The sequence below is a fragment of the Passer montanus genome, unplaced genomic scaffold (genome assembly GCF_014805655.1).
Source record: "Passer montanus isolate IOZ18808 unplaced genomic scaffold, ASM1480565v1 scaffold137, whole genome shotgun sequence".
Classification (NCBI taxonomy): Eukaryota; Metazoa; Chordata; class Aves; order Passeriformes; family Passeridae; genus Passer; species Passer montanus.
In genome coordinates, this window is record NW_024360608.1 from 744,403 (window position 1) to 764,192 (window position 19,790).

Here is a 19,790-nt window from a genome sequence, read left to right on the forward strand (position 1 = left end):
AAAATTTACCTAAATACAGGTAGAGCAAAACCTGCTGATGAGAGGGGACCAAAACAAGCCTAGTCTGCAGGCCCACAGATGAATTCTGTATCTCACTCACCTTTAGTTATTTAATGAACAATTCTGCAGGTGCCTGTCCCCCTTGGGTAGGCCATATGTCAGGAAACATCAGCTAACCCTGTCTTAAAGGAAATTCTTTGTCTCCTTTATTCCAAGCAACCTGCAGCAGTCTGGCAAAGGCCACAGCTGAGGCTACACAAATAAAAGGATGTGCTTTTGAGAGGCCATGGGCAAGCAAATCTGTTAGCTGTGGACCTTACATGCACTAGATCTTCTCCTAGCTCCACAGTGAAAATGTTTCTGCTGGTTGTCCCCTGGAGACCAGCCAGCTGAGATTTCTGAGCCCGCTCTGCAAAGTGAGATCTGGTGTCGGATGTGACTTGCCCAGTGTTTCTGAGTTTGCTCTGGCACAGGCTTGTTGAAGACGGGCCAAAAAAAAAAAAAAAAAAAAAAAAAAAAAAAAAAAAAAATTCAAGTCCCCAGAGTCTCCAGCTCTACTTCTTACTCATTCCCCCCCTTTCCCATCTCTGACATCTGCACCAAGAGCATGGGAAGTGCTGCCAGGTCAGGAGGGGGTGTCTGTGGGTCCTGGGGAGGTGTCAGTGTGACACAAGCCACAAAGTAAAGGTCCCAGAACCTCCCCACAATCCCAGGGTAGGGTGTGTGTTTGGCTGGCACGGTTCGGAGCGGCTCAGCACCAGATTTAGCTGCGGTGCATTCCCCGTGCTGGAGACCGGCCGGGACGGGCTCTCCCAATGCAGGAACAGCTGTCCCGTACGGGACATCCTCGCTCACGGGATTTTGAGCCCACAGAAGCAAGCACCAGGAGTTGTCCTGGGGCTCTGGGTCAGACCCTGCTCAGGTGTGACTGAGGAACCTGCAGAATGGGAAGAATTCAGAGCGGACATATTTCAGCCCTGATGCCATCCCAAGTGCTGCTATCCCTCCCCCCTGCTCCGTCCCCACCCCACCGATCAGCCTCTTTAACATGACAAAGAGCCCGGAGGAGCGGGCCGCGGTGAATATTGCCGTCCCAGGCCGGGAATGGCCGGCTATAAAGGCCTGTCTGCGCTTCGGGGCTGCGTCACCTCGGTGCTGGGACCTGTCCCCGGGGTGGAGGTGACATCTGCTGTGAGGGGGGGATCCGCCCCTCCGGCTGCCCTCCATGTGCGCGCACTTGGCGCTGCCCCCCTGCCCCGCGTACCCCGGCGGGGCTGCCAGGGGCTACCTGGAGCTCTGCTGGAACGCGGCGGGGGACGCAGGACAAGCCCCCACAGCGGCTGGGCCCGCGGGAGGCGCCGCGGCCAGGCACTCTCCAGAGGCACCGGGGAGGAGGCACACGGCAGGTAAGGCCTTGCAGCCAAATCCTGGAGCTGACCCCCAGGATAACTCTGCTCCCAGATCAGGCTCAAATGACTTTTAGCGGATTTTTGTCTTTCCCTGCTTTGGTTTCTTAGTGCGTCACCTGTGCAAACTGCGCTGTGGTAGGCAAGCGCAGGAGGGGGTGACCTTGGCCAGTCACACCACTTTTCCATGGTACTTTTCTTGGGTGGCTGCCAACCGGTTTCCTAAACCTCAGAAGAACCTGCAAGAGTCGAGGCACTGTCAGGTCAATGCTCCAGGCTGAAGGGCAAAGTGACAACTTGGTCTTATGGAAGTTCATGGTTCTTGGTGCGGCAATGTCTGGGCCTTCTTTTAGTTAAATGCTGTCATGTGTGCCATCGAGAGAAACAGATCCTGGAGATACTTCTTGTGGCATCCCTCATCCCCTTACAAAACAGATCCTGGAGATACTTCTTGTGGCATCCCTCATCCCCTTACAAACTCCTGGCATCCTTTATGTGCTTATTAATCATGAGCAAAGGCCTGCTCTGAATCACTGGGTGCTGGGAGATCTCCTTTAAATCTAGTATTGTTACTCGCACTGCTTCCTTCATTTTGCCATTTTCCTCTATTTCCCTCTTCTTTCTGTGCTCTTGTTGCTTTGCCTTTCTCTTTTAAACCAAAAAGTCCCAGGCCTCACCACAGTGACATTTTCTCTTCCTGCCATTCCTCTCCCAGTCCAGTGAGGGGCAATAGAAGAGCTGATAAGGGCAGGTTTTCGCCCAGCCCCACATTGTGGTCAGCAGGGCAACACTCTAGCAAGGTAAATGGGTGGGAGGAGAGCCAGGTTTTGGGGTGCCACTTTCAAGCTGTCAGTTGCTATGGAAAGCTACAGGCTCAGGCAGAGTGCCTATGGATACTCGGCATGTGGCTACCTGCCATGTAGCTTCTCTGCATGCTGCCTGCCCATCAAAGGCAGCGGGCAGATGAACTCCTGTGTGCCCCTGTTGGGTTTAGTACATAGACTTTAACCCCATCTTCAAACACCCTCATACCTCTCAGAGAGAGCCCCGCTGTGGAAGTCAAGGCCTGTGGAAGTCAAGGCCTATGGATGTCAAGGCCTTGTGGGAGTGGGTCTGTCACAGGCTTTCATGTTCATGTCTGTTGCACTGTTGTTTGTGTTTCTTGCTTCCTCTCTCCTTTCCTCTCTTCTCATGGGAATGGGAGCACTTTTGTCCTGAGCTCGAGCTGCACACATGACATTTCATGGGGCTTTGGGATGAAAGGTCAAGCAGCAGCCTGGGGGAGCTTTAGTTCTACAGTGTCCTGCTGTGGTTCCTGTCTAACAGGAGACTTTCCTGTTTTCCAGGCCCATGTTCCCAGCATACTCATTTCTTCCCTATAAGGTTTTTTCTGCACAGCCTGCAGGAGCCAAGCATCCTGTGATAACCCATGAAGTTTTGGCTTGCCATGCAGCTAGGCCACTGATGTTCAGCTTCCTCAAGGCACTGCAGCCTAGCCCCCCACACATAACACCACAGGCCTTGCGCCTCTTCTGCTGACAGCTTCTTCCAGCTTGCAGACAGAACCCAGGATAACTCTGCTCCCAGATCAGGCTCAAATGACTTTTAGCGGATTTTTGTCTTTCCCTGCTTTGGTTTCTTAGTGCGTCACCTGTGCAAACTGCGCTGTGGTAGGCAAGCGCAGGAGGGGGTGACCTTGGCCAGTCACACCACTTTTCCATGGTACTTTTCTTGGGTGGCTGCCAACCGGTTTCCTAAACCTCAGAAGAACCTGCAAGAGTCGAGGCACTGTCAGGTCAATGCTCCAGGCTGAAGGGCAAAGTGACAACTTGGTCTTATGGAAGTTCATGGTTCTTGGTGCGGCAATGTCTGGGCCTTCTTTTAGTTAAATGCTGTCATGTGTGCCATCGAGAGAAACAGATCCTGGAGATACTTCTTGTGGCATCCCTCATCCCCTTACAAAACAGATCCTGGAGATACTTCTTGTGGCATCCCTCATCCCCTTACAAACTCCTGGCATCCTTTATGTGCTTATTAATCATGAGCAAAGGCCTGCTCTGAATCACTGGGTGCTGGGAGATCTCCTTTAAATCTAGTATTGTTACTCGCACTGCTTCCTTCATTTTGCCATTTTCCTCTATTTCCCTCTTCTTTCTGTGCTCTTGTTGCTTTGCCTTTCTCTTTTAAACCAAAAAGTCCCAGGCCTCACCACAGTGACATTTTCTCTTCCTGCCATTCCTCTCCCAGTCCAGTGAGGGGCAATAGAAGAGCTGATAAGGGCAGGTTTTCGCCCAGCCCCACATTGTGGTCAGCAGGGCAACACTCTAGCAAGGTAAATGGGTGGGAGGAGAGCCAGGTTTTGGGGTGCCACTTTCAAGCTGTCAGTTGCTATGGAAAGCTACAGGCTCAGGCAGAGTGCCTATGGATACTCGGCATGTGGCTACCTGCCATGTAGCTTCTCTGCATGCTGCCTGCCCATCAAAGGCAGCGGGCAGATGAACTCCTGTGTGCCCCTGTTGGGTTTAGTACATAGACTTTAACCCCATCTTCAAACACCCTCATACCTCTCAGAGAGAGCCCCGCTGTGGAAGTCAAGGCCTGTGGAAGTCAAGGCCTATGGATGTCAAGGCCTTGTGGGAGTGGGTCTGTCACAGGCTTTCATGTTCATGTCTGTTGCACTGTTGTTTGTGTTTCTTGCTTCCTCTCTCCTTTCCTCTCTTCTCATGGGAATGGGAGCACTTTTGTCCTGAGCTCGAGCTGCACACATGACATTTCATGGGGCTTTGGGATGAAAGGTCAAGCAGCAGCCTGGGGGAGCTTTAGTTCTACAGTGTCCTGCTGTGGTTCCTGTCTAACAGGAGACTTTCCTGTTTTCCAGGCCCATGTTCCCAGCATACTCATTTCTTCCCTATAAGGTTTTTTCTGCACAGCCTGCAGGAGCCAAGCATCCTGTGATAACCCATGAAGTTTTGGCTTGCCATGCAGCTAGGCCACTGATGTTCAGCTTCCTCAAGGCACTGCAGCCTAGCCCCCCACACATAACACCACAGGCCTTGCGCCTCTTCTGCTGACAGCTTCTTCCAGCTTGCAGACAGAATCCCTTTGCAATCCTCATGGCCCCACTCCCCAGTGCTGGAAACCTGCTCCACTACACCCCTGGCTGTCCACCCAACCCCTGCTCTGGGTGGTGTCATCTCCTGGGGATAGCAAATGGCCCAGAGCAGGCAAGCCTTGAGTGGCAGGTACCGCAGAGATAGCCATGCCTCTGTAAGGAGAGTTACAAGGGGCACAGTACCACAGATGTGGCCACCCTTCTGAGGTCCAACAGGACTCCAAGGCTTTTCAGTGATTGCTTAGCAGAACTCTCAGCTTAGGACAGAAGAAGGAAAGGTTTTGTAGAATGGGTGGGAAGCCCATTCCTCCAGGGGACATCAGTACTTTGCTCTGGACATATGTTCTGGTGATTGAGGAGAGTGTCTCAGTGTCACAGTTCTCAGGGTGACTGGTAAGGAGGTTGGGAGACATTGTAGTCAGAAGGTATGTACTGAAATGGCACTGCCCCATTCACTGCACTTCCAGTAGGAGGAGAGGGGATGGACCATGCAGGACAGCTTGCAGAGGAGTAGCTGGAGCAGGGAGGGATGGGCAGATATACCACTGCAGTTAGGGAAAAGAGGGGTGACTGGTATCACAGCCCTTCAGGTTGGCCTGAGAAGGTCTCAGCCTCTCTCAGACCCCAGTAATCTGGCATGTGACACATTTTCTTATTCCTGCAGCCTGAATGACTTTGCATCTTGGCGGTTTTTGTCTTCACTAGGAGCCCAGATTGTTCAGGAAACTTTTTCCTTAGGTCTTTGTCTCAACTTTGCCATCAACAGAGATCCCTTAAGACATGTACCAGGACAAATGAGAAGGGGCTTGAATGTCTTTCTCTGCACTCTTGAATTTTGTCCCCTATGTCCCTGGTACAGGATTGCTGCCTCCTTTCACCTGTTTCACACATTCACCTTTCCTCTCCCTCTCCCTTTCCATGTGAAATTTCTCCCCTTCATTCTTTTCTCATCAAAAGCCCCTCTCAGACAAATAGGTCCTTCCACCTACAGTATCTCCAGCAGTGGCATGGTCTGTGGTGGTGTGTGGTGGGAGACAAAGGCAAAGAAGACTGAGCCAATATCCAGCGCCTGATGTTCTCCACCTGCTGCCCTCACTGTGAGCATTGGCTGCTCTGCCCCACCATACACCCTGCTCAGAACTTGTTTTGTCTCTATTGAGTGCCTTGGTATTGCTGGGCAGGCAGTTCTGGGGAGCCCAGCCAGCAACCAGAGCTATGCTTGCAGTCATGACAAGGACTTTTTACACCACAATCAGACTGAAATATTACTGAGGCCATCTGGAAGAGGAGAGTTCGCTGTGAACCAATGTGCACCACGCTTTTGTACTGGTCCCTGTCCTGGCTTTTCTGCCTGGCAAAAGGGAGTCATGAAGATCCCAGGGGGGACTGAGCTAGGAAGCTGCTCGCTCTCAAGTGTGCTTGTCTGTGCTCACAGGTCTGTGAAGAAACGAGCGTCACACAAGCCTTTGCTTCAAAAAAGCTCCTCTCTGGTAGGTAAGGAGCTCTACAGCAGGCAGGGAGCACGCTTATACCCTTACAGCTAAACATGTTGTCTCTTACACCTTTTCTCATTTTCTTTTTATTTATAGAAGTATCTCCAGCTTCATCCAGTTCTGGGAATTTCAGCCAATTCACACCAGATTCAGCCACCAGTCCACATTCCTCATCCTCATCCCCACAGCCTACAGCTAAGTCTCAGGAGGGCAGAGAATATGGCGTGGAGGGGATCAGGAAGACCAAGAGCCGGACAGCTTTCTCCAAGGAGCAGCTGCTAACCCTGCACCAGCGCTTCCAGAGCCAGAAGTACCTCAGCCCCCAGCAGATCCGGGAGCTGGCTGTTGCCCTGGGGCTCACCTACAAGCAGGTGAACACAGAGACTTTGACCCACAGTGTATCGATCTCACAGTGGTCACTTAAGGAAGTGCCAGGATGGAAAGATGAGTCCCCAGTAGGGACTGAGGCAAAGGTGCCAGCTAACAGTTGCTCCCCTGCTTATGCATGCCCAGAGATCAGAAGCACTTTGCAGATAGAGGGGTCACTGGCACCTCATTTAGGTCTCCCAAGCCAGGGGTCGGTTAAGGGTTCTGTTACCAACACCCGTAGTAGAATTGCAAACCCAGTGATGAATATGTTCTTCACCACAAACAGTCTCTACCCCGGGCTTGACAGCACTTCACAGATGTTTTCATACGCTGTGAACTTCTCAGAAATCCTGGCATGCATCTGTTCTCTGAATCACGGGGCTGCTGCTGCGACATGCTGAAAGCTCTTGCTAGTGTCTCCCGGGTCTTATCTTGTCCAGTATCTAATAATGCTCCACACTCAGCACTGCCTGGCTGCTTGACACGTGCTCCCTCCTCCCCGTGGGTGCTGCTAGGTTCACACATCACTGCCCTTTAGGGTCTCTGCTGATCTCCAGGTAGGTTGTGTGTAGTGAAATGATGCTGCCTCCAATTATGCTTTCCTAAAGCAGGAGGCTGGGCAATGGGGCACGAGCTCGCAGTTATAAGTCGAAAAGCTTCCTGAAATTTGAATCTCAGAGCTGGGCATGATGGCCGGGATGCCCTGGGACTAAAAAAGTTATACGTGCATTGTAAGTGCATGCATACAGCACACACTGAACTGGTTCCAGTCAGGAACAAGGCAGGTGGGACAGTCTGCTATCGCCTTCAATCCACATCCCTGCAAAGGCTGCTTTCACAGTGCAGACACAGCCCCGGGGGGAAATGGCCCTGGAATTTGCCCTAGCAAGGAGCTTTGAATTTGGGAACTGCTGGGGACCAGGAGCAGGTTTGTTTGCAAATATGCAGAAACAGCATCTTAAAAGTTTGCCTGTAGTACAGGGGGCTTGTAGAGGTGTCGTGGATCTTGATTTACACCAGTCATTCACCTCCATGTTTGGAATGAGTCGATTTGTCCCAACTATCACTGTCCCTTGACACCGACCACCCCTCCCCCATCACACAGTTGCACTAGCCACCTGCTGAGGCTGCTAGACAGACCTCTCCCCGTGGCAACACCCCCCAGGAGTTCTTAAAGGCTTTTATCTGCTTCTGCCCATGTATCTCTGCCATCTGGTCACTCCCTCTGGTTCTTGTAAATTTGGTTACATTTGTTCTTCCCTCTCCTTTGCTGACATTTTCTCTGCTTTCCCTTCCCCTCCCAGGTGAAGACTTGGTTCCAGAATCGGAGGATGAAGCTGAAAAGGTGCCAGAAGCAGAGCCTGTGGAGCGAACGGGCTCAGTGTCTCACGCAAGTAAGAACACAGCCCATGGCTCATCATGGCTCTTCTGTCTGGGCAGATCAGCCCCATATTTCCTCCATGGGGACAGCTTAAGCACACAAGTGTGAACAGACCTGGCCTTTTGGTTTGCTCAGCACAGAGGCACAGACTTGGCACCACACCATGTGTACTGGTGGTAGCCCAGAAGTGGGCTGGCTATACCACAGAAATGTTTCCAGGGAAAAGCTGTTTTCCTCTTATGTGTATATGAATGTATATATGATTGTGTATCCACCCCTGAGCTATGTGAATGGACATAGTTCTTCTTGCCCTCCATGCCATTGCTGCTGGTGAACAGACAATGTGAAATGTGAAGGGACAGAGCCCCAGTACACGTCAGGCCTGTGGACACCAGTGGAGAAGCTATGTGTTCTGACTCTCCGCCTTTCCCTTTCAGAGTGGCTTCCAGAGCGGTACTTACCTGGACGTGCACCCCAAATTCCACCAGGGCTACCCCATCACCACAGCTGGCAACATCCAAGCCATGCCTGCCCCCTGTCAGCACTACGGAGCAGGGCAGAACGCTTACACAATCGTGACCAGCGAGGATGGAGGAGTCTTTGGCAAAGGCGGGGGGACCTGCAGTGTCCAGCAGACAGTGGGCTTCATTGCTCAGCACAAAGTAGACTTTTACCACAGCTATCCTGGCAGTGTGGAATATCCAAGCTCAAAGACAGGTGATGGTTGTAATTTTCACCACTCAGCCACTATGGGAGCTCCTTTCCCAACTGCTGCCAGCCATCATCTTTATCATTCCTAAGCACTGTGGGGTACTTGGGCAGCCAGGAATCAAATCTTATTCTCATCTCTCCCTTTGTTATTTGTGTGCTGGCCACCTCAGCGACACCTTGTAGCTGAAACCTGTTTTGGCATCCAGATGTGTGCCTGCAGACACGCAGCTGTGCAGAGCCCCATTTGCCCAGGTACACAGAGCCCTTCATTTCAGTGCCCGTACACGTGCATAGACACATTCCTGTCTTGACTGGCACAGAAAACCAAGCTGCCTTATAACAAAGCCCAAGATCTGGCTACCCAGCTTATGCCCTGGATCTTCTTAATTATGGACAATGTAACTTGTCTAAGGGGAAGCACAGATTCCTTTGGGAATCTCATTTCTATGTATCACTGTACAGTTGTGTGTACATAACACATGAAGCCAGGGGCTCTATGGAGAGGTGCTGGTCACTTACCTTTAACTTAAGTTGGAGAAGTTATTGCCACGTGCCAGTTATCCATTTGAAGTGTAAACCATCAGTTGTGTATATCAGCCATGAAGCGTCTAATGAAGGGAGTTGTGACAAGTAGCTTGCAGAAAGGCTGGTAAGATGATCTTGTAAGCCCTTCCTTCTAGTCTGTATCTTTCTCTGCCTCCCCCTGAGAAAACCTAACAGTGCATTCAATTTGGCAAATAAAAAGAGTACTTTTTAAGATGCATTATGTATTTTTATATACATCTCTCTTTTCCCCACTGCAATAGAGCATTGCAACATAAAAAACAGATGGAACATAAATAGCCATAGCAACAGTATGCCATTGTTACTTGATGCTGAAACTATAAACAGAAAATTTTCTGTGTTATTAGTGGATCAGCTTCATGGCTCTTGGCAATGCCAGATATCTCCAGTCAAAGAAACAGGTGAGTAACTGCCACCCACCTTAAGAATTTTCCATATCCAGCAGTATTGAATACAGGGACTGTCATGGAGGTACTATCATTTCTAAACTTGACTATGTAAGTGTCTAAGTACCTAAAACCAGATGTGTGTAGCAAAGAATATGTAATAACAGGCTTCCAGTTCCCTGAGTCACACATTTTCTATCACGTTGATGACAACGAATTTCTCTTAATGCAATGAAGTAGCTGCCATGGTTAAAAAAAAGGAGCATAAAATGAAGGCAGTGATTTCTGTGACTGGAATAATAAGAGGCATGGTCTTCCACTAGCAAAGCTGATTTATGTCCCTGTGCCTCACATGTTTGTTCCCTTTCTCACTCCCTCATGCAGACACTCTGACTACTGTAAACTGTATGCTGTGCTGACTTTGGCTGTGTTTGTTAGTTTTCTTCACAGTATCTGGGATGGGGCTGTGTTTTGGATTTGTGCTGAGAATGGAGTTGATAATACAGAGATGTTTTCATTACTGCTGAGCAGAGCTTGCACAGTGTCAAGGCCTTTTCTGCTTATCATTATCTCCCTGACAGCCAGAAGGCTGGGGGTGCACAAGGAGTTAGGAGGAGACATAGCTGGGAAGACTGACCCCAAATGGATATTCCATACCGTATGGCATTGGGATCAGCGTAGAAAACTGGGGGGAGAGGAAGAGGAGGACATCCAGAGTGATTGCCTTTGTCTTTCTAAGGGATCATACACAGGATGGGGCTCTGTTGTCCTGGAGGTGGCCTGCCTATGGGAAGGGGTGAATTAATTCCTTGTTTTGCTTTGTTTCTGTGCGGCTTTTGCTTTACCTATTAAATTGTTTTTATCTCAATCCATGAGTTTTCTCATTTTTAGTCTTCTGATTCTCTCCCCCGACCCAGTGGTGGGGAGTGATCAAGTTGAGTGGCTGCATGGTGCTTATTTGCTGCCTGGCATTGAACCGGAACACGTGGCCGGCCCGATTTGAGGAAAGATAATGCCTTTTGGATGGTGAGTCATGTTGTTTTGGCACAGCCCCTGCCCTCTCCTCTTGCAACCATCAAGTGGCTAAGGATGGGCAAGACTGTTGAAAGCATCAGAGGGGTGGGGAACAATTAAGTCGACTGAAAAGGTGCTGGCTAACATCGGAGGGTGGACAATAGCGGCAGTTATCAGGGCTCTCACACCAGAATGAAGATATTTTTCAGTTCTTCTCAAGCCAACTGTTGTATTTACTTACCTGAATATAATCTAAAACCTTTCCATACCAACCCATCAAAGGCGTCTGTAGGTGAAAAAAGTTGAGCTTGCTGCACGTCCTCACTATTAATTCTGGGCAAAAAGGAGTCACATGTCATGTCCTGCTCCTTCAGAGATGCTTTAGGACAGGCAGGATTTTGCTGTGGAGGCAAATAGCAAGGAGCTTTCTGCAAGTCAGTCCCAGAGCCTCCACAGCAAAGTAGTGCTAACAAACGGTACCAGATCTTGCGGTTTCCTCAGAGACACAATTTTTCAGAGGTAACATCCAAAGATAGACCTTATTGCCACAGGTGGTTATGGAATCCAAAAGCCTGCAGCAATTCCAAACAGGCAAGTAAGCAGCTCCCAGAAAGGGAGATCACTGATGTCTGCTGTATCAGGAGCTGCATTCCCAATGTTCTGTGTAAAAACAGCAGGAATGGAGCTACTGTTAGAGGGAGTCCCTCAGCCACAGCCAGCCAGAGGGACACTGGGGTTTCTTTTCTGGTCTTTCTTGAGTATCTAAGCAATTACTTAGCTGGATCTTGGGGCTCCCCCAAAGCAAAATTCCCAGCGTCGTAATTTGTAAAAGATTTAATGGTCTGGACACTCTCCAGCTGCTACACAGCAGATGGACTTTTGTCAAGTATGAGAAATTAATTCTAGCCTGGTTATGAAAGAGATTCTCAGATATGACCCGAGGGTACTCTTCAAAATTTTGGACAGCATGAAAATACATGACCCTCACAGGTAGGAAAAGACTTGGGAGTGTAGTTTCTTGGGTTTCTTTTTTTTTTTTGTGTGTTTTTTTTTTTGTTTTTTTTTTTCTTTCTTTTGTTTTAATGTCCAAGTGCAATGATTTAGTCATTCATGCCTCAATGACTACTCAATATCAGCCAATATGCTGCTGCCCTCTGATGACAGGCCAGGCAAGAGACGTGTGGCAAAGCTTGACTGAAAATTTCCAAAACCCTGTTAGCTCTGCCTTAAGAGTCATGAGGTGAAGTTACATAGCTAAATATGCCTACATATGCCTGTAGGGAAGAGCTTATTAAAGCAAAGATCATTACTTCTATCTGCACTAGAGAGACAAATGGGGCTGTGAACCCTTGCTCCTGGATCACTCGGAAAAAACATGTAGCTTGTCAAACCCCTGCAGGCCACACTGACATGGAGAGCAAGGAATGAGGTTGTTTCCACTGCTCTTGGTATTTTCCCTATGGGACAGCTGGAACCCAGTGAACTACAAAGTAAAATCCCGTACCAGACCCAATTTCTTCTGTTTAGGTGGGATTCTATATCACTGGAACTACATCTGCAGCTTTTTTGTCACTGCAGATATTGTAAATGAAGAGTGTATTCCCACAAGCTGTAACACATAAGAAGAGCTCCAAATCATCTTACAGCATGATCCTAAAATGATTTGCTAGCAAAGCAAATCATGTTTGCAGTGTGCAGAGATCACTGTTACACAGCAGTCACAAGAAGCAGCAGTCCTAACAGAGGTGTAATGCATCCTAGCAGTAAGACCTTTTGCTGGCATGCACTTTCTTCCTCTAAGGAATTAATACCAACACTTCTGCAAGTATGAGGCTGGGGGCACCTGCATCTCCACCACTTTTGGTAGTAGTGCCCAATTACCTGTGCAGTTGTTTCACATGGTGATGTGAAAGTAACAGACCACCAGCTCTGTGGACAGAGTCCTGTTTTTTAATTCCACAGGCTCTAGAAACACTTCCTGGGCAACTAGGAGTCCTTTCCAGCCCACCTTCCAAAACTCAAAGAACAGCTGCTCCGCATGTTCCCTCCAGCTACATGTGCTTGCCAAACCTGCACACAGCCCAGGCTGAGCAACTGGGGGAATTACACAGCCATGAGGGAACACTCAATTTCCTCAGAACACTCCCACAGTACATGGAGCAACAAACCACAACATGCAGAACAATCATTCTCAGCCCCAGGGCTGTTTTAGCAACAATATGTTTTTGCAGAAGAACATCTGCCAGCAGAGTTCTGGCTATCTCCTTACCCTTGCAGCAGACACATGGAACCAAAACACATGAAGCAGCACAGGTAAACTGCAGCAGGCACCCTCTGCAATTGTTTTACAGAGGTCTGTATATTATTTCTTTAAAGACTGCATCTTAAAAGAACCCCAAAATCATAAGCTGCTCATTTTAAAGCTGAAAGACAAAGCATAGTATGTATGACTTGTAGAGGTGACTTATATGGTTCAGCTTTATTTTTTCAAGGCAATTTTTGAAATTAATACTATTGCTAGAGAATTACCCAAAATTCATTCAATGCTACTGGGATATGAATCTCCCATCCAGATAGGAAAGGAGCTCTTGTTCTGTAATACAGAAAACCACATCAACCTGGCATTTCCCCCTCTTCTGGGCAAGACTTACCTTTTTCTCCCGTTTTAAAGTTGGCAGCCCATATATATAAGTGACTTCTTCTTTTGTCCTTCTCTACACAGCCTCTGCTCCTTTCTCCTTCCTGTACCTACTGTACCTTGCCTCAGGAGCAGAGCATTGCAGCACAGCAACAGGAAGAGAGGGGATATATGCTTTTGCACCCACACAAGCAGGTCCTGTTCAGCAAAGGACCTGCAGTAGTTTGGGCCTGAGCAGTCAGCTGGCAGTTTAGCTAATCGTGCTCGGTGGGAGGACCCATGGAATTTTCCTTTTTGGACAAATGAAGGGTTTCAGTGGTGTAGTGTGCTTTGAAGAACGCGGGATTAAACCAAACACAATTTCTGCTAGTTTGGAGTATGACTAAATAGCAACTCGGTTCTGGTTTTGTTTCAATACTGGAGGCAGGAGATTTAGTTACTTAGTCGCAGACTTCTGTTGCCATTTGAGATCAGCACAAGAACCCCAACAGAGCTGCATGTTTAATGAAGCGGAATTCCAGACCTCCAGTTGTGAGCTTCTGGAGCACCAGCAGGAGGCCACACAATCTCCAGGACACTTTCTTTTGCTCCATTCTCCTTCAATACTTTTTTGGAGCGTTGCTGCCTCAAGGGTTAATAGAAGTACGTTACAGGGCTGCACATCACTTCAAGCCAGCAGCTTGTCCAGTTGCCTAGCCCTAGAGCCTCCCCCACCCTCCTTAGTAGGCTACACACCTGCATATTAAAAACAGGCTGATTATTAAAATAAAGTAATTTATTTTCAATTCAAACTTTGTAAGAACATTAAGAACACTGAACATTAACCAGAAAAACCAATAAAACATGGACATAACATAAAACATATTTGGTAACTGCAAAAAACAGACTTTATGAAAAAATTATTCAGCAACAACAAACATTCACCTCCTTTGCAGTGGAAGCTCTGCTGCAAGACACAGGGCAAGGACCAGAGATCACCTGCTAGAGAGGCAGCAAAGAAGGTGAGACTTGAACAAGGGAACAGACCTTAACAACCTCTGCTGTTCACAGCTGCAACATTGCACACTGGCCTCAATGAATGAGGTTCAAACTCATCAATACCCAAAGCATCTTTGCCAAGGGTTAGCTATGAACAGACAGGCACACTTAAATAAGAAACTAGCACCAGGGTGCTGAGCCCCCCCAGTAGTTTAAACAACAGTAGCAGGAGGAGCAAGAAAAACAAATAGAACATGACTTCAAAACCCTGGAAATCCCATGGGTGAGCACAAGAGGTTGGAGAAAAAAATTTCTCAGACCTGAGACTCATACCCACTCTGGGTCCCCATGGGATGCCAAGGTAACTGGCATTGATTCTGTATAGGAGAGCTCGAAAATGATGTGACAGTGTCAGAGGTGCTCTGAAAGTTGAAGGCATCTTCAACCTCCACGCTGACATAATCTATATTGTCAAAGTAGCTGTGATAAAAGTTCATTTGCTGGCTTAATAAACCCATGGTTTGCTGGGTATTGCAGCTTGTCCCACCTTTTCCTAAGAGCCCCTCATCCTCCACGGAGGGGAACGAGTACAGGTTCTGCCCATTCCCGTATGTCTGTCCGCTGCTGTAAGCCTGGTGCACGTTGGGCACAGCCTGAAAGTTCCTGCTGGAACCGGCAGGGAAGACCTGGTGGAACGTGGGTGCTATGTCCAGGTATGCAGCCTGATGAACCCCATTCTAGGAGACAAAGAAAGTCGTTCAGCAGTGCAGAACCACACCAACGGCCCATTATTTCGGATGGGCCCCTCCTTTCTCCCCCAGCCCCCCCCCTCCAAGACTAACAATAGCAGTCTTTTTCATGCCCATTGTCTTCCCAATAGACCAGTAATTGCTAACCGCTCATCTCAGCTATCTGCAGCTCAACGTGTCCAGGAACAACCACGATGGGGTCGGGGGGAACCAGCTTAAAAACCATTGTTACAAGGAATACAACTGGCTTGGTAATATTGAGTCCTGTGGCTTGTTTGAATTACCAAGTTGGACATGATACACTTCTCCCCGCAGACTGGAAGAGCCGTGACTGGTGGTGATGGGGAAATTTACTCACCTGTGGTAAATACATCCCTTTATCCATCCACTGGCTCTCCTTTTGGCAACGCTTAAATTTCATCCGTTGATTCTGAAACCATGTTTTCACCTACAAGTGATGCATACAAGGCATAAATTAGAAATTAATTATTAAGAGCTTACTACACATCCTTATTTCTGCTACAACCCCGTTTCTGACTTTTAATACTGTAAATAATTTCAGCAGCTAACAACGTGCAGCAGATGCAGGTGGCTGTGAAATCACTGAGCTGAGACATGAAAACAAACCTTCCTACTCCTCACCACCTGACCTTTCCGGACTTCAAATCCATACCTAACTAAAACTGCAGAAATCAGCTTGTACAGCACCATCTCACTGCTGTGCCATGGTCAGGGCTCAGGAGTGAGTCGTTCCTTTAGTCAGACACAAGCAGCTGCTGGGGCAAGGGCCCTCCCTCTAGGGAGAGCCCACGGCGCCACTCCGACTAGGAAAGGCCACTTGCACTTTCACAGTGCAAGTATCTTTCTGCACTCAGAGACAACACATGTCCAGCAGAACAGTAACCTGGCTCCGCACAGCCCTGCTTTGCTGCTCTGCAGGGCCTTTCAAACACCTGCACGGAGTGGGTGGATAGTGCTGGAACCAAACATAAGGCTGAGTCATAGATTTTCACACCCTCTGCTCTCTCATGTAAGAGGTACAATTTACAAGATAATGAAAGAAATTTCGCTCTGGGGTCCAAGAAAAACCAAACCAACCCAAAAAACCCCACAACCCAAAAAACCACGAAACACAAAAACAAAACAAAAAAAATAAAGACCCCCCAAATCAGTTGCTGCTAAAAGCAAGAGGTTCACCTGCTTGTAGGTGAGCTCAAGGGCAGCAGCCAGCTCCCGGATCTGCTGGGGGCTGAGGTACTTCTGGCTCTGGAAGCGCTGGTGCAGGGCTTTCAGCTGCTCCTGCGAGAAGGCTGTGCGGCTCTTGCCTGTCTTCACCACACCCTTGCCTTGCGCCTTGACCTTCGGGAGAGAGGAGTGTGGTGACGGGCTCCCCGCTGCGGTGGGGCTGGTGGCGGAGTCGGGGGTGTGGTACTGCGTGAGTGTCCCGGAGCTGGAGGAAGCTGGAGAGTCAACTGAGGAGAAAAGAGAACTGCGGTGAGCAAAATAAATCAAGGAAGACTCAAAAAACCTTGAAAGCCCAACTTATCGGGAGAATTTGAGATTACGAGTGCCCTGGGGCCCCGCAGCCGTGGGCAGCAGGGCACAGGTCGCCTCACGGCAGCGGAGCCGATGGGCTCCTTCGTCCCGTTCCGTCTGGGCAGTGGCCACGCTGGCTCCCGGCTGCCGCCCGCAGCATCGGCATCGCCTCCCAGCTCCGGGGCACACGGCCGCTCCCAGGCCAGGGCCAGGGCATCCCGATCGCTCGGCCACGTACCTGAGGGACTGGGTGTCTTGGCCGCGGGCAGCGGGAGCGCGTCGGGCGCCGGAGCCTCCTCGGTGGGCACGCCGTCCATGCTGCCTGCGGAGAACCAGTAGTAGTCCCCGTACCTGGCCGCGCCAGAGTAGAGTACATACTGCGGCGTGGCTAGGTGGGTGCTCATAGCCCGGCCGGGTCCCCCTGCCCCAAGCATGAGTGGAGGTGACGGTCGAGACTGGCGGCAGGCCGCGGACAGGCACTCCTTTGGGGGGGAGATGGGGGGGATGCTTTAAGTCCGCCCCAGCCTGGCCTTGACTGGAGGGTATTGTGATGGCCATTGTCATGTTAAAAGTTAGTTGATTGTGGGGAAGGGACTTCGAGGGTATTCAGGCACCGGGGGAGGGCCGAGACACCGAGCTGCGCTTGCCAGCTTGGCTGGTAGATGCCGCGATGGGGATGAGTCCATCACTCCCCGCTGGGGCGTGGGAAGGAGGCGCTCGCTCTGCCCTCGGGGCTGAGCGGATTCCCCGGTGAGTTGGACGGAGCTGGGCACACACCCCCCACCCCCACATTTCACAGATCCCCACCCAAACAGAGAGAATTGGCCCCGGAACCCGCCGCGGGGCATGAGGAGACTTTGTGCGTCTGCATTGCAGATCGCAACCATCATTGCAGAGAGATAAGCCCTCCACCTCCCCGCCAGTGAATCCGGACTGGGGGCAGGGGGCATGGCCCTCCAGAGCCGTGTCTGTATGGCCGGGAAAAGGGCTCAAAGAAAGCCAGGCTGCTTCTCCCAGCGGCTCGCCCAAGGCTGAGCCAGGCAGTCTTGTTCTGCATATTTTCCAAGGTTCTTTCCTCCGCCATTTAAGACTTACTAAAAAGTGATACCTTAAAACAAAAAAAATTTTAAAAAATTGTTACTCAGCAGGGAGGGATAGGAATCACCGGGTCAAATTCAAAAGGAGACAAGAGCACTGCAGCTGTAAAAGAGCTCTGCAGATCTTAAGGATTTGAAGTTAGGGCCTATGGCCTTCTTGGGGAGAATAAACTGTTTCCCATGCCACCCTCCTCCCCAAGCTATTACTGCTTACTTTAAGGAAATAAAAAACTTGTCGGTAGGAACTCACACCCCGGGAGTTACAAAATCTGGAAAACCACCTGGAAAAAGTACAAAAGAAGGCATGTGATGCACCAAGCAAATTCCCCACCTCCTCCAGTGCAGAGAAACCGGACATAGGCAGGGATGTAGCTACTAACCTGCTGCACTGCTAAACGTCTTTGGGACCTGACAGAGAAAGACCTCCCTTGATTTCAATTTATCTCCTCCTCCCATCCTGAGTCCTAACGAGCCCCGGCTGCTCCCCTGAGCCAGCAAGGAAGGGTCATTGCCGGGCTTACTTTTGATCATCTCCTAATTAATGATTTCGTTTCTCAGAATCCGCACAAGATCCAGTCAGGACTATTAGGAATGTGGGAGAAAGAGGTTATAATCTCTTATAATGAAAATGGCGAGGTGCGAGGGCTGAAAATTCCGAGCCAGAGCCTGAGCCTGAGCCTGGTTCTGGCCCCGGAGCAAGCAGAGGCAGCCGGGCTGTGGGTTTTGGGCAGGTCACTCGCTCGGTGCTCGCAAAGCAGATGCACGAACGGGAAGGGATTTTCCCTCGGAGGCGAAGCCGTCCTGCTGCCCTTGGCGGGCAGAGAGCCGCCTGTCCCCGTGTCCCCTGCTGGCAGGGCTGCCCGGGGACACGCGTGATCCCCGCGGGCGCTCCCCGAGGTCGCCAGAGCAGCCCCTTGCAAACCGGGAAAAGCCGCGGGGTTTGTGCAAGCCCAGCCCTGGTGTTCGGCGGCCCCAGAGGCTGCGGGAACCCCCGAGTCGTGAGAGAACACGCGGCTGAGGGATTAGAGTTCTAGAGACGGAGTAACACCGCCTCTGCCAGCAAATCCTCCCTCGCAGAGCTGCGCGTGTGTGTTTGGAGAGGCAGCAGGACTGCTCACACTCTGCAATTTTCATACATAGATCAGTTTTGGTGTATATACCAGCTTCTGTCCCGGGGTCAGACCTGCTTTGTAGTGATCATGCAGCTGATTTAATTCTCCTCCCCACCTTTTTTTGTCTTTGTTAATATTTTCGTTTTCTCATCCCATTTGTCCTCCATTCCCTTTCTTTTATGCTTTAACCACCAAATCTCTTTTCCACACGTCCCCTTCGAGTGAGGATAATTTGTTCCCTCACCCAACAGTACCACCAATCACTTCACCAAACATATCTTTTTAAATGTAATTGTGAGAGAAATAAGACTTGTGTAAGTGTATAAAACCATACCATCTAAAGTCAGAATTTATTAAGGAAAATAAATCCAGTTATTTTCCCCCAAATAAATGATACACATGGAAACATTTGCAAAGGTAAATCCAGAAGTCATACACAGGGAATGCTATGGGAAACATGATGTGGACATTTAGGAAGCTCACGGGATGATGAGGTCTGGAACATCTGCCTGTGGCATCATCAGCTTTCAGACTGGATATACTGCCCATGAATATCTAGAGCTGATGTGCTTTTAAAAAAATGTTAGGAATTTTTTTTTAAATTTAAAATGTTAAAATCTGTAGAGATTATGTGCTTTTAAAAAGTGTTGGGAATGACTCAGAGCAGATGCAAGTATCCACTTGTGTTCCTTTTGGAACTGTTTTCAGCTGAAACAGCAACACAGGTCAGATCTAGTCTAATCCTGTTTTTCCCAACAGGGCCAAATAGTAGGAGCAATTTGTGTTTTGACCCTGGATTGTGTCCCCCTCTCCCTTCATTCTGTGGCTACCCCATTCTTTTTCAGTTCTTAGCTCATTATGCGCTCATTATGTACTGTGGAGCATTAGTCAGGTGAGTAATAAGAATAATGACTTATTCTTGACACCCATACCCCCACCCATGAAATTGTTTGTAAAGACATTAGCATGCATCTCTCCTGTGAAGTGTATGGGGCTGAATGCAGCCACTCTCTGGGCTGTAGCATGCTCTAACAAGCCCTTTCTGTAGTGCTCCAGCAGCAGAGACAGAAGCTCAGGTCCAAAAGCAGTCTTGGTTTCCTTGTCTAAGAAGATGGGACTGTGGCTGGAAGGTGTTTCATCCAGGAAGTACCCCCGACAAGGATCTCCCATTATTCTCAGTAGGGTCCCTACCTTCAGGGGGCTGGAGCTCAAGCTTGCTCTGAAGTGATGCAAAACCACCAGTT

The 19,790-nt window shown here is 49.4% G+C and overlaps 2 protein-coding genes across 3 annotated transcripts; one reads left to right on the forward strand and one right to left on the reverse strand.

Annotated features, from left to right (window-relative positions):
* Window positions 1-1,225: 1,225 nt before the first annotated feature.
* On the forward strand, window positions 1,226-8,561 carry LOC120497780 (homeobox protein NANOG-like). The gene is made up of 4 exons (XM_039699696.1): window positions 1,226-1,406; window positions 6,108-6,382; window positions 7,685-7,774; window positions 8,199-8,561. The coding sequence occupies exons 1-4, from the start codon at window positions 1,226-1,228 to the stop codon at window positions 8,559-8,561; spliced, it is 909 nt and encodes a 302-aa protein (XP_039555630.1).
* Window positions 8,562-13,893: 5,332 nt separating this feature from the next.
* Window positions 13,894-17,883, reverse strand: LOC120497754 (homeobox protein NANOG-like). Of its 2 annotated transcripts, XM_039699643.1 has the most exons (6): window positions 17,815-17,883; window positions 17,649-17,715; window positions 16,576-16,659; window positions 15,999-16,273; window positions 15,160-15,249; window positions 13,894-14,789 (listed from the first exon to the last, which is right to left on the reverse strand). In XM_039699643.1, exons 3-6 carry the CDS (start codon window positions 16,652-16,654, stop codon window positions 14,367-14,369), a joined length of 867 nt encoding a protein of 288 aa, XP_039555577.1. In that variant the 5' UTR covers window positions 16,655-16,659; window positions 17,649-17,715; window positions 17,815-17,883; the 3' UTR covers window positions 13,894-14,366. The 2 variants fall into 2 exon arrangements, with proteins under 2 accessions (XP_039555577.1, XP_039555576.1); XM_039699642.1 differs by lacking the exons at window positions 17,649-17,715; window positions 17,815-17,883 and having other exon boundaries at window positions 16,576-16,771.
* Between the last annotated feature and the right edge of the window lie 1,907 nt (window positions 17,884-19,790).